Source organism: Echinops telfairi, unplaced genomic scaffold, assembly GCF_000313985.2.
Source record: "Echinops telfairi isolate 266 unplaced genomic scaffold, ASM31398v2 ScPeMD7_7421;HRSCAF=8459, whole genome shotgun sequence".
Taxonomy (NCBI): Eukaryota; Metazoa; Chordata; class Mammalia; order Afrosoricida; family Tenrecidae; genus Echinops; species Echinops telfairi.
In genome coordinates, this window is record NW_022111321.1 from 3,525,586 (window position 1) to 3,539,279 (window position 13,694).

General features: G+C 44.6%; 1 protein-coding gene across 1 annotated transcript in view; it reads left to right on the top strand.

The window, feature by feature from the left end:
• Positions 1–7,961: 7,961 nt before the first annotated feature.
• Positions 7,962–13,694, top strand: part of LOC101638486 (ferroxidase HEPHL1) — an 88,560-nt gene continuing 82,827 nt past the window's right edge. The window contains exon 1 of the mRNA XM_013006243.1: positions 7,962–8,131. Within this exon, the coding sequence (XP_012861697.1) occupies positions 7,962–8,131 (170 nt within the window). The remainder of the gene's footprint in view (positions 8,132–13,694) is intronic.

Here is a 13,694-nt window from a genome sequence, read left to right on the forward strand (position 1 = left end):
TAGCTTTTGCAGGTATCTTAGACCTCAAAGTGACATCTTTGCTCTTGAACACTTTAAATACATTTTGTGTGGTAGATTTGCCCAATGTTTGGTAGATTTTCATTGTTTGATTTCTTGACTGCTGCTTCCAAAAGCATTGATAGTGGGTCCAAGTACATAACATCGTTGGCATTTAGTTTTACTTTTCTTTACATTGGGTTCTGATCTGTACTGAAGGCAGCAGTATTTGATTTCCATCAGTAAGTACTCGAAGCCCTTACTTTCAACAAGCAAGGTTGTGTCATTTGCATATTGCAGACTCGTAATTCATCTCCCTCCAATCCTGACATGGCCATCTTCTCCCGATACTCCACCTTCTTGGATTATTTGTTCAGCATGCAGAATGAATCAATGCAATGAAAGGAGACAACGCTGGCACACAACCTGATGGTATTAAATGATGCCTTGTCCCCTTGTTCCGTTCAAACGACTGCCTCTTGGTCTGTGTATAGGTTCCACTTGAGCACAACAAAGTGTTCTGCAGTTCTCATTCAGTTTGTTATGATCCACATAGTCAATTGCCTTAGCATTGTCAATAAGATACAAGTGAACATCTTTCTGGTTTTCTCTGATTTCAACCAAGTACTACCTGATGTCAACAATGGTATCCTTTGTTCTATGTCCTCTTTTGAATCTGGCTTGAATTTCTGGCAGCTCCCTGTCAATATACTGTTGCATATTGAATTAACTTTGGCAAGATTTTACTTATATGTGAAATTAATGATAATGTTTGTTAATTTCCTTATACTGTTGGGTCACTTTTCTTTGGAATGGGCACAAATATGACTCTCTTCCAGTCAGTTCACCAGGTAGCTATCGTCCAAATGTCATAACTTCCATTTTGTGAAATGTCAATTCCTGGAGCCTTGTTTTTCATAAATGACTTCAGTGTGGCTTATACTTTTCCTTAATTACCACCACTTGCTGATCACAATGGCCAATTCTTCTTGTATATTCCTCTTTGGATGGTCCCTGCATCATTCAATAGTTTCCTATAGAATCATTCAATATTGAAACTCAAGGTTTGAAATTTTTTCTTCAGTTCCTTCAGCTCAAAAGATGCGGATTGTGTTCTTCTCTCTTTGTTTTCTAACTCTATGTGGAGCAGACACATGTGGTCTCTAGTACCGCTCCCCATCACCACTTCCATGTTCTGAGCGGCTGGAACATTGACTTTGGCATCCCACAGAATTCCATGGTTTACCAGCATGTGTCACTGGGGCTCACCCCGGTATCCTCTCTGGCTAGGGTTGTTGCATTAATTACCTGAGAGAATGTATGTAAAGGGATTAGGACAGAGACTGCTGTATAACATACACTTGGTAGGTATACATATTCGTCCACTCATGCATTGATTGGTTCACCACGTAGGGAGTGGTGTGATGTATCAGATGCTGGGTAACTGGGACAAACAAAACCCTGTTCCTGTCTATAAGGACACCTATGTTGAAGGCTTCTGTGGGTGGGCAGGCAAATACACAGGGGGTCACTGGCCAGAGGATAAGTGCTGATGGGCAGAGATGAAGGTCAGGTTAGCTGCCATGATAATGACCTGAGTGTGACTGAAAGCTAAGGAGAGCTTCTCAGTCCCCAGCAGCAAGGTCAGGACTAGCTTTGACTAGTCAAGTTAAGGTCATCAACCCTTTTCCTGAAGACCATAGGGAAGCTACTGGAGGTCTCATACAGTGGAGAGGTCTGGTCCTTTTTGCACTTTGGAAGATTGTACTTTGTGGGGGAAAGGAGGGCCCCCAACAAATCATCACTGGTCCGGTAGGTTCAATTGTACAGCGATAATAAGTAAAGATTATAATAAAGGCGTAAAGAGCATGAGAGATAGAAGAAAGATTGAAATAATGGAGTCAGACACAATTCATGGTAGCATGCTCACCTCAGTCCCGCTTGGTGGTCCTCATGGGGAGAGTCTTGGAGTGAGAACAGGAGAGAGCCCAACTTTATTGCTGACCAAGGGTTATAACTACTTAGGGGTGTGTGATTACAGGTAACCACACATCACAGGAAGGGGCAGTGCAGTAGGTATATACACCATAGAAAGGGGATGTACGATAGGCATAAGCGTGACAGGAAGAGGATGAGCTAGGGGTGTGCACATAGAAACGGGAGGGACTAGAGGTACACATGTGATAAGGTGTGTGGACCCTAGATTCATGATGGCAGCCTAACCTTGGTCACCCTTGGGTGGGCTTGACCTCTCTGGGGTCTCCTACAAGAAAACAGTCAACTACTATCCTTATCAGAAGGGAGCGGGCCCTACTTCTTGTGGGATAAACGGCCGTGTCTGCTTGCTCTAGATGGCTGATAACCCTTAAGGAGAATAACCCCTGATCTACTTCTGGTGACCTCCAAGTGTACAGTTATTCACCATGTGTAGCAAGTAGTTAAGTTTGGCATATATTTGGGGGAGACAACTTGGGAGAAATCTTTGTTTCCCACAGTATATAGTCTGGTGAGGGCCATTAAAAAGCTATAAAGTCCAGGCAAAAGGTCATTAAGTACAAAGGACTGACTGAGTATGCCACGCAGGTTAGGGAGCTATGCTCTACTGAACCAAGGTAGTAACAGGGCTGGTTTCTTGGCAGTCAGATTTTGGGAGGAATCTTTAAGGTGCATTTAATGAATATCTCAAAAAAATGCAAAAAGTCTAAAGTGTGGTACAGTGATTTTGTCACACACATTTTGCTTAGTATCTAAAACAGCTCACCTAGGGCCAGCCTAAATTTTATTTATCTGAATTGATTTCTACCACTGGAAATTTTATTATTTGAATGTATAATATTATGGAGAAATAAGATTTGATCCAGGACTATCTGTCTTTCCTATGAATGCATGGTATCAGTTTACTGAATGAAACTATAGGCCTGTGCAGCTCACATAGTACTAACCCCACTGCCATGGAGTGGTGCTTGATCAGCATTGAGTTTTTCTGATTTCTTAAAATCATTTTATTGGGCTCTTATAACAATCCATACATCAATTGTATCAAGCACAATTGCACATATGTTGCCATTATCATTTTCAAAACGTCTTCTTTCTACTTGAGCTATTTATCTCTGTAGTGCCTCCAAATGAAGTCATCAAGCTGTGACCTGATTGACAGGCTAAATTCCACCCCTTCAATCTTAATAGTCTCAAGTTGACACCAGATTATTTAACTACCACAGTTACCTTGATACTTAATATATAAATATATGTACATAGACCTATATCCTTTTTGTTATATATTAATAGATTTACATATATACAAGCCAATATTTATACTTCTATAAATGTTTTTTGCCTCCCAGTTCTTTCCTCTTTTACTTTTCTCCTGTTTGACTATCATGTTTCACCTTCATTCAGCTCTCCGTAATTCTTCTCGGCTACGTTGCACTTGATCAAACCCCACCAGGCATTCCACACCCTCCTCGCCATTGATTTTAGATCTCTTGTTGTTCCCTTCTCCCTGGGTTTGTTGGCTCTTCTTCACTTTCCCCCACCTCCTCTTCTCCCCTGCCCCCTGGGGACAGTAGATGCAGTTGTTTTCTCCTCATGAAAAAAAGAGAAGAAGAAGAAGAAGGAGAAGGAAAAGAAGGAAAGAGCTTATAAATAGTTCCAGTTCTGTCTGCTGACTCTTATATATGTTTTTCCAATCGAGTCTGATGAGGTGCCAAGCCCTGCCCTCCAAGTCTGATGTCGATTTTTTGGATTCGTGGGGGACTTTGTTGCTTTGCTCCCCCTTGCTGCTCTGGTGTGCTTCCTTCTTGTTTTACCTGGTGTGTGTGTGGGGTGGGGTGGGGTGGGGGTGCGGTGTCTGTGCCTTGGCTCCTCAGAGCAGGAGTGTTTGTTATCCTCAGGACTTGGTCAGGATGGGGTTCTCTCTCTCTCTCTCTCTCTCCCTCCCTCTTAGTTTGCTCCAGTGTGGTCTGGGCAGACCCATCACTCTCTCCAGGCTGTATCTTCAGTGCTGTCGTTTATAATGCAATCTTCTGGGGAGGGGGTTCGACATAGCTGGAATTGGGGGCAGCCCTGAGTTCTTCTGCTTTATTTAGATTTGAATAGTGTCACAACAATTTGCCCGCAATTTAATAATAGTGTACAAATGAGTTGAAAGACTTTACTAACATTGTTACTCATAAATTTCCTTATCATATTCCAGACTTCATGATCTGAGATGTAGTCAGTTAAATTACCCTTCTATCCCTAATCCATTTGCGATGTACTATAAATTCTATCCACTGTGCTTGCAGTTAGAATCCCATTTTGGAGGGTGTTCTCTGCTATGCTAAAGGATAGGATTAAGGTGGGATGTGTTCTGTGTCTCCACCTTACTAGTGGGTGTGAACCAAGTCTTTGTTTCCTTGTGACTATTGTCTGCTGAAAGACAAAAAACACATCTTGATGTTAGAGAGAGCCCTGGTGGTACAGTCTGTATGTGTTGGGCTGTGATCCACAAGGTTGGCAGTTCAAAAACCACCAGCCGCTCCATGAGAGAAAGATGGGACTTTCTAATTCTCTAATCAGTTACAGTCTTGGAAACTCACCAGGATAGTTCTACGTTGCCCAATGGGGTTACTATGGGTCAGTATTGACTCAGTGAGGTTTTGTTTTGGATCTTATTTTATAGGGGTGTTTTCTGAGAAGCAGGAAAAGAAAGAGAATTCCTAGGGCCTTCAAGGAAGAAGAGCCATCCACAGAGGACTTTGGGAATCCCTGGCTGAAGTGTCAGAGGCAGCAGACGTCATGCCACGCCAGGATCCAAGGCGGAGGCGAGAAGATCATGAGATGGGGCAGGGGAGCGGTGCTGGGACAGTGAGACTCTCCAGTGGCAGGCGGGCTTCCTGGCTCAGGAAGGCAGAAGCCAAGTGACTGTTGGCCAGAGAGACTGAGGACTAGAGAAAGACTTAGTGGCTGGCTGATGAGGGGGTGCTGCTGTGGACAAAAGGCTATATCCTAATGCTCTCCAATCCTGGCTGTGGTAACTTGTTAACTTCCCTAACAAACCCCCTTAATCGTGAGTATTGTGTGGTCACTGCAATGAATTATCAAACACAGCAAAGAATGGTTGGTGTCAGAATAGATACAAAGGATTGAGGGTGAAGGCATGTCCGGCCTCTGCCTTGTGACAGCAGGTCTTGGGCTTGTGTGGAGACGGATTCTCCTTCTCCCTGCTGGAGTCAAAGGAGGGCATAGGTGGCCTCTGCCCGGCTTTGCTCACAAGCACATTTGTTTTAACTCTGGGTTTCCAGAAAAGGAGCTTTCATTACATGTTTTAAAGACAGATAATTTTCATATATGCCTTTCCTTGTTTATTGTTAGCATCTCACATTAGTGGGGTATGTTTGTTATAGTTGAGGAACCAGAACTAATACATCATCATTAAAACCCACAGTTTAAGTGAAACCCCAGACCCACTGCCATTGAATTGACCCCAACTCAGTTCCCTTTTCGTTTGTGCAGCATCATGAGTTTGACATGCATGTGATGTGTCCATGCACAAAAGTTTAAGTATCATACACAAAAGTTTCACTACCGTTAAAATGTCCTGTGCTCCACTTATCTGTGCCTTTCCCTGCTGCACTGCCTGATTGCTGTTTTACATTTTATTGTGACTTGGGGGAAGGCTTGCAGAGTAGGTCGCCAGTTTTACCTTCAACACCTCAGACGCACCTGCTCCATCTCATTCACTGCGGTCCCCTCAGTGTACTACCACGTAACTCGTGTTCTCTCCGTGTGACCCGTTTCCTGCTGTACTAATCCTTCTGAATGTTTTCTGATCTCCAAACATTCTAAAGTTGCATACCTCACTAATGTTATTGTTCTCCTTATAAATTTATGGTTTATGGTTTATCTGAAAATAGAGCCAGGGGGCGTGAGTGCAATTCTAGACATGAAGGATAACTAATGTTCATAGTCCCAGGACTTCCACCAGTCTCATGTGACCAGCAAACCTGGGCGTTGCAATGATTTTGAATTTTGCTCTACATTTTTCTGCCACTCTACCTAATGCGATCTCTTTCAAAGAAACAGTGTATGGTAACTGGGCACTATCTAGATCTCCTATCCCAGGGTCCATCAAGACTAATATTCATGTGGCCCATTATCCACTGGACTAATTGTTTCCATTTGTCATTGATTTTCAAAACTCTTCTTTCTTGCAGATAGAGACCAATACTTGAACTGTAGATAGCCAATCACAAGCTTCAAATACCCCAGTCGCTACTCACCAAAGTAGCGTTGTTTTTTGCCATTTACTAATAAGCAAACAAACAAAGCAAGCTCACTGCCTTTGAATCAATCCTGACTCATGGTGACCCTAGGGACAGAGGGGAGCTGCCTCTGTGAAGTTCTAGGGCTATGAATCTTTACAGGATTAGAAAGCCCCATCTTTGTCCCATGGAGTGGCTGATGGGTATGAACTGCAGTGAACTGGCAGTGTGGTGTACCCTGCTATATTACCAGGATTTAAAAAGTCAAAAACTAAAGATAGAAGGAGCATGACTAGGAAACAAGTTATTCAGTATTTTGTTCATTAAAATGTGATGTCAAAATGGGACTATGGCAACTATAAAATATCTACAACTTAAAGAGGAAGAATTCTCTTACTTGAGATGGTGGGAGGCATGGTAGATGGGACTTCGAGAAAGAGTAGGGGAAAGCTAGCAGACAGACAGTGGTAGATATACAGCTCTGTTCACATACAAGCCAATACGAAGTCTCTCCTAGGTGTGGGGTGGAGACAGCTAGTCTTCAATGTGCATATAACACCTGCTACTTGCTGAGTATCCTAGAAGGCAATTTACAGGCATTCTTTCTCCTCCTCCTCTTCCTTCTTCTTCTTCTTCTTTTAAAATCATCTTAGCAAGTCCTCCATTCCTGTTTAGAGTCAGAGGCTCATAGACATTGATATTCCTCACTATCACGAAATTATGAAGCCGTGGAGCTTGGTTCAAACCCAGGCCGGTCCCACCCCAGGTCTGTTCAAGCCCTGGGGAGGGTGTCTTCCATCTCATGGCAGCTTCCTCACAAGCAGCTCAGCACGGGTATCAGATTGGCCCTCTTCCAGGGTTGGGATCTCTTTCAACACCGGGATTCTAGGTCACAGATTCAAGCACGCAGAAGAACGGACACGCCCTTCACCTGTTAGACCCAAAGACCTGCTGTTCCTGAAGGCTTCCCCTGCTCCCGCTTTACCATTTCCCCCTGGGAAAGGCCAGCTCTTTTGAAGAGGAAAAACATATAAGTGGGATGTTCACCTCCAAAATTTCGGTGAAACTCAGCAGTCAACACTTCATTTTTGCTGATGAGATTTAATGAAGAGACACTGAGGGACATGAAGCATGCGCAGATGGGGTTAGTGGCGTTTATGGTGTGGTTACTTGCTTTACGATGTGAGCTGACTGATGCGTGTAGCCCCATAAAACAAGCTGGAGATGGCAGAGGGGTGGTTGCGTCACCCGCTGCCTCCCAACAGAGACGAAGCTTTCTTCAGTGTTTGGGCCATTTCCTGATGCTCCATACAGGCCAGCCCAGTTTTCAGATTTTAATATGTTCCTATAATAGGCGTGGAGACAAAGGACAAGACAACAAGAGGGGAACCCATCAACTCTAATTGTCCCACTGCCATCCTGACAAAGAGCAATGATTAATGTCACAGCCAAGACCAAAATGGACAGAAACAGGCCTGTTTAGCGTGGGCAGTGAATAAAGGATCCATTTCTTAGATGACCAGCCAAAGATTGTCAGCCTAGCAGCTCCCCCATCGAGCTGGCTCTGCTTTCCCAAGTTGTCCATCTGTCCCAACCCCAAGCTACCTAGGAGGAGGAGCTGGGCTTTGTCCATTCCTTATTTATAACTAGCTCTGAGTGAGGGGGAGGGACAGGCAGGGTTGTCTCCTCTGCAGTCTGCTCCTTGAGTTACATCCACAAATGCCTCGGGAGCAGCAAGCTGGTTGCACCCTACTCCTCACATTCCTGGGTCTGGCTGGGCTGGTTGGCGCAGTTACCAGAACATACCACATTGGGATTGTGGAAGAATACTGGAACTATGTACCCCGCGGGAAGAACATTATTACTGGGAAAAGTTTCGCAGAAGACAAGTGAGTGAATTTGGGGTCCACAAGGGCTCCGGGCTTTGTTCTTTTGACTCTGCCTAGGGAAGGAGGTATTCAGGGGTGCTTATCATGGCTATGAGCTGATCTAGGCCACAGGAGGAGATGTGCTGTTGCTTGGAGAGCCCCAGTATGGGTGGGTCTGTAATTTGGGAGAAATATTTTTAGCAGAGGAGCCGTGGTGGTGTAGTGGGCTAAAAGTTGAACTGCCAACAGCAAGGTTAGTGGTTTGAATCCATCAGTCACTCCACAGGCAAAAGATGAGGCAGTTTGCTCTGGTGAAAATTTAAAGTCTCTGAAATTCAAAGGGGGGCAGTTTTACTCTGTCCTATAGGGTTGCTATGAGTTGAAATTGACACAATGACAGTAAATTAAGCTTTTTTATATAACTATTGTTCATTGAAACTAGAGACATTGTCTGTGAAGGATCACATGTACAGTCAGATGTTTTGGATTTCACTTTATAAAAGGAAAGTTTTCTCTAGCTGCCGTAAGTAACTGCCAGAGAATTCTTTGCTCTGCTTTTAAAAAAAGCCTTTGGGATGAAAGCTTGAGAATTTTCAAGAAATGTCCATGGCTTTAAACACACTAAAAAGGTTTTAATTGGAGATAAGCAAGATGGAAGCAGGTTTTTTGTTGTTGTTGTTTTGTAATATTTAAAAGAAGGGGAAGTTACAGATTTGATCAGTATTCTGAGAGCGTCTATGAATTTCCTTAGGAATGACAATTTTACTCGTGGGCGGTTTGTTCAAGCCTCAGCTCATTCCATCTAAGGGCAATATACTATTTCTAGAGCCCAAGGGTATGCTTGGGTAAGACTGTACTGGAGCTTCTACATCTCTGATTTTTTGTTTCCCCAAGAAGATGGTCCGTGCTTGCCTTCTCTAAGGTCCCATGTACGAACTTTCTCTGTGGCTCCTGCAGAAGCACTCTCGAAAGGAAGTTTCCTCCTAGCTCCGCAGCTTTCATGCATGTTTCCAACGTTATGGTCCAGAGAACATCCTTTGAGATGTTTGGATGTGTGCTCATCGATTGCATTTAATACTCAAATGCCATTTCCTGCAGATGAGGTTAGTTGCTAGGCTTCAGGAAGAACAGGAAGTTTGCCAAAGACCCTTCAGGAGCCTGCTCTCCCTGCTCTCGGAGAGAGAGCCGAGCATTCGCTGGCACGGATGCATGCCTTTCAGCTTTCTAACAGCTCCGATAGTGCTACGGTGGTGTCGGTACGTGTCCCTAAGTAGGGAGGATGTGCATGCCAGCCAGGCTGCCAAAAAGGGCCTTTCCCCAATGCTGTTTTATACCAAGAAATTTCCTGTCCACAAGGGCCGTTCCTGAAGAAAATTCTGGACCCCTTTCAACCCCATTTGCTTACCATTGGTGAGGGTAGACTTTATCATGACAAATGTGCCTGATATTAAAAGATTAAATGCCAGTAACCCTCTCTAAAATCAGAGCTCTGCTGTCCAAGGAGATAACTCCGTGGAAAGCTGGTATTGGATACAAGGGTACGTGAGGTGTGTACATTCAGTGGAGTGCACACTGATATGGTAACTATGGTAATAGGCGGCCTCCAAGACAGTCAAGCAAAAACCGCACATTCTTTGTTCTGAAATGCCTGGGTAGCTGTGCGGAGCATTTATTTGGCCCAGGGGCTCCACTATCGACTTCTCTTCCTACTTCTTGGGGACGGCATTATTCCTGTATTGCAGAGAGGCTCTGAGGCTAAGTGCTTGTCAGAAGTTACAAAGTCAAGGGCAGGGTGAGCACGCAACTCTTCTCTCTGATTCCTGGGCCCATATTTCTTATCACCATGTAGCCTGTTTCTTGGATAGCTTCATTCTTTCTGACTTAATTAAGCTAAGGATTCCACTAAGAACTCTCCCAGAAATTTCCATTTCTAGAAACTCCCAAAAGTAGATTTATTTTCACAAGTTATCCCTCCGAGAGAGACTTGGTGGTCAGTGACCAAACTCTGTACCCAGGTACATTCCAAACCCCAAAGTATGTCAGAGATTAGAATGCTGTTGCCACAAAGCTGGGTACCGGAAGCTAGGGGTTCTCTGTAGGTCATTGCAGCCAGAAGATAAGCTCTGAGGAAAGTACAATAAATAGATGAAAACAGTTGAGGTAGAAAAAGAGAGAGAAAGAGAAAATAAAAATTGGCATGACTGAACCACAGTTATTTTGGCATTGGCCGTTGGGTGAGGTGCTTTAACAAAGGCTGTGGTCACCTAGGAGATAAATCCTTTGGAAGCAGCTAGCATGTCGTGATGCTGTACATGGAATGCCAGGCCCTTGGATGCTTCCTTCTAGTGAGTAAATTGTGGAAGGCTGAGCCCCTGGCTCTCGAAAGGGGAGCCTGAGTGAGCATGTCATGAATATTGACTTTATCAGTGACCCAGTGGGCATGGCAGGGGGTGACTCAAGGCAGGTGTCTTAAGACCTCATGGTCTGGTGGGCTGCTGACCCTTGCTTGGAGACCACCCCAGGTGCCCCTGTTGCAGGACATTTGTGGAGTACAGCATGCGTACTCTGCGTTGCCATCTTCCTAGGAGCAGGTCTGGTTATCTCAGATGATGAAATTGATGCAGACTGAGTTGAAAGCATTCCTGCGGTGGTCTGCTCTTTCGGATGCTCAGACTCAGACGCCTGCCTGCTCTCTGGGGGTCCCCAAAGAACCACGTGCCTAATCTTTTGCTACATCTGAAAAGAGTCTTAAATTGGAATTGGGACAGTTGAGTTCTAGCTCTTCTTACTTTGTTCCCAACCTACTAGGTCCCCTGGAACCTGTTACACATAATCAGACTCTCCATTTTCTTTGTTTGCGTAAACAAGGGAGTTGAAAGATAATTACTAAAGTCACTTGAGAAGGGAGTCATCTATAGGGTCAGAAATTATTTTTGACAAGGAATGAGATCCCTCTTATCTGACTGGGTGCCATGGTGAATGGAAAGAGCAACATGATTTGGAAACGTTTCCGCTGCAGGACTTGGAGTAGGAAGAGGCGGAGACTGACGATGGAAAGAGGTGATAATCTTCGAAGCACTCTGTGGTTCTGCTTCACCCGTTCATTTTGTCCAAGCACCGTATCGCCTGCTTCTCATTTCACACGCGCAGGAAGTTGTTCCTTGAAACCCAGGTCTGCTCTGGTCTTTTCCCCTTCCTTGCCCTCGTGGAGTTTGATGGCTTTGCCATGCACTGGGACACAGCACTTTCTTCTCTCTTCGGCAGCTGGAGGACAAGCGCCATGCGGTAGAAAGACCTGGCACATATGGAATATGTCTAGTCTTCCCCTCACACGGGGCTTCATCACATGCGGAACTAAGTTCCTGCCGAGGACTGATCATCATGAACGTGAAAACATATCGCTTTGCCAACTCAATTGTCTATATCATTGAACCAGGGATTGGGAAAAAACGAGAGGAATAAGATGAAGACGTTTCAGTGATGGAAAACATTTGAAAAGCAAAATGAGCCCCTGCCAAGAGCCCAATAGAAGAGGGTTTCAAAAAGTTCGGGGGGAAATGGAATTAAAGGCTACTTGACTTTCCCCCATAAAATGTTGAAGTCCCCCTTGCATATGTGATTCACAGGGTGAGATAGGGAGTAGATGGTTGACATCATGACCCTAAGACCTAACTTCAATCACATGCTGCAAAGTAACTTTCCATCTCCGTACCTTTGCTTGATAAAAGCATTTGAACATATAGTCCCCAGAAACACTAATATTCTGTAGGAAGTATATGGTTTAGGAGTGATCATCTATTTAGAAGCATTTTCTAGATGAAGGTCCTCCTCTTCCTTTTTCTTCTCCTCTTCCTTGCTGAGTTTAATGGGGATACCAAGCTCCTTTGATTTTCTGGGGGATGGTTTCAGCATTTTGATCCATTCATGCCAGTCTTGCTTGGGCTCATAAAGTACTTAATTAAGGTGTGACTGTGCTTCAATGGTAAAGCCTGGCCTTTAATGGAATGGGGGGAGGGGGGGTCAGGGGAGGGGACAGGTGTAGGGTTGTCACTTTATTTGGTTTCATTAGGCAACCAACACACATCTTATTAGGGTTTGGTTTCAGGTAGATCTGACTTTTCCGTCTCAATTTCTATCTTGTCAGCATAAAAAAAGCTTGTATTGAGCCTAATGTCACGGAGTCTTGTGGAGCTTCTGATATTCCTTATATCAGTTAGGGACTGCTTTCAACTGCCAGCAGAGACCAACATACATTGGCTTAAACAAAGTAGAGAATAGATCTCGTTGGGCAGTCCAGGTGTTATGGTAAGACCTCAGGCACTGTCTGTCTTTATGCTCCACCCACCTCGGCACGTGGCTTCTCTTTCCAAGGGTGCACCATGGTCGCATGTGGCTGCTAGATTGTCAGCTGTCAAATCTGGGCTCCAGGGGGGAAACAAAGGGGAATAATGGAAGGGGGCACAATTCCTGCAGTATCAGCACCATTTAAAGAGTTTCCTTGGGAATTTCTCACAACCTATTGCCCTCATGTCTCATCGACTGCCCCAAGGCACAAAGGGCATTGGAAATACAGCCACGTGCTTTTTTGGTTGAGTGAAATCAGAAGTCTATCACTAAGGGAGAAGGCAGGCATAACTATTGGAAAGCAGCTGCAGTCCCTGCGACCCTCTCCTGTCTCAGTCCTTCCTCCTTCTCCATCATCCATAAGCATGCTCTTAGGCCCCCTCTTCCTTCTTTCCTCTCTGTGCAGGGGAGCCCCCACACCTGGTTAATGGACCCAACAACCCACAGACAATATAATTGGTATTGAACCCTCATTATGGTCTAGGCACTGGCTTTATGTGCCACTCAGAGTAGTGATGTCTCCTCTGTGCACAAACCTTCCCTGACCAGGAGGATCAGGAGGCACCGAGGGGGTTGCCCAACTATCACCTACAGGTGGCCTAGCAGAGAGCTGAGCTTACTGGTGAAGCACAGGACCTGGCATCAACTAGGAAGCTTACAATTTCTTGCTCTACTTTCGGGGCAAGTAAGTACATCTCTCTTGGCCTTACTTCTCTTATCAGTACAATGGGCATACATTGGAGGTGGGGTATGTTAGTGTTCTGTAGTCACTGTAACATAGATGGGTTGGCTTAACCCACAGAAATGTATTCTCTCACAGTCCTGAAGCCCTGCAGTCTGACATGAAGGTATAGGACCACACTCCCTATGAAAACTCTGAGGGAGACTCTGCCCCTTGCTTCTTCCATCTTCTAGTGCACTGCTGCCACATCCCTTGTCTTGGGGTGGCATCAATGAAATCTCTACCTCTGTCTTCAAATCACCTTCTCCTCTGTGTACGTCTAACACCCTTTTGCATCTTTCATATAAAGGACACTTAAAATATTTATTTATTAATTATTTTATTGGGGGCTCGTACAACTCTTATCACAATCCATCCATCCATCCATTGTGTGCCAAGCACATTTGTACATTTGTTGCCATCATCATTCTCAAAACATTTGATTTCTACTTGAGCCCTTGGTATCAGCTCCTCATTTTTACCCATCCCTCCCCACTCCCTCATGAACCCTCGATAATT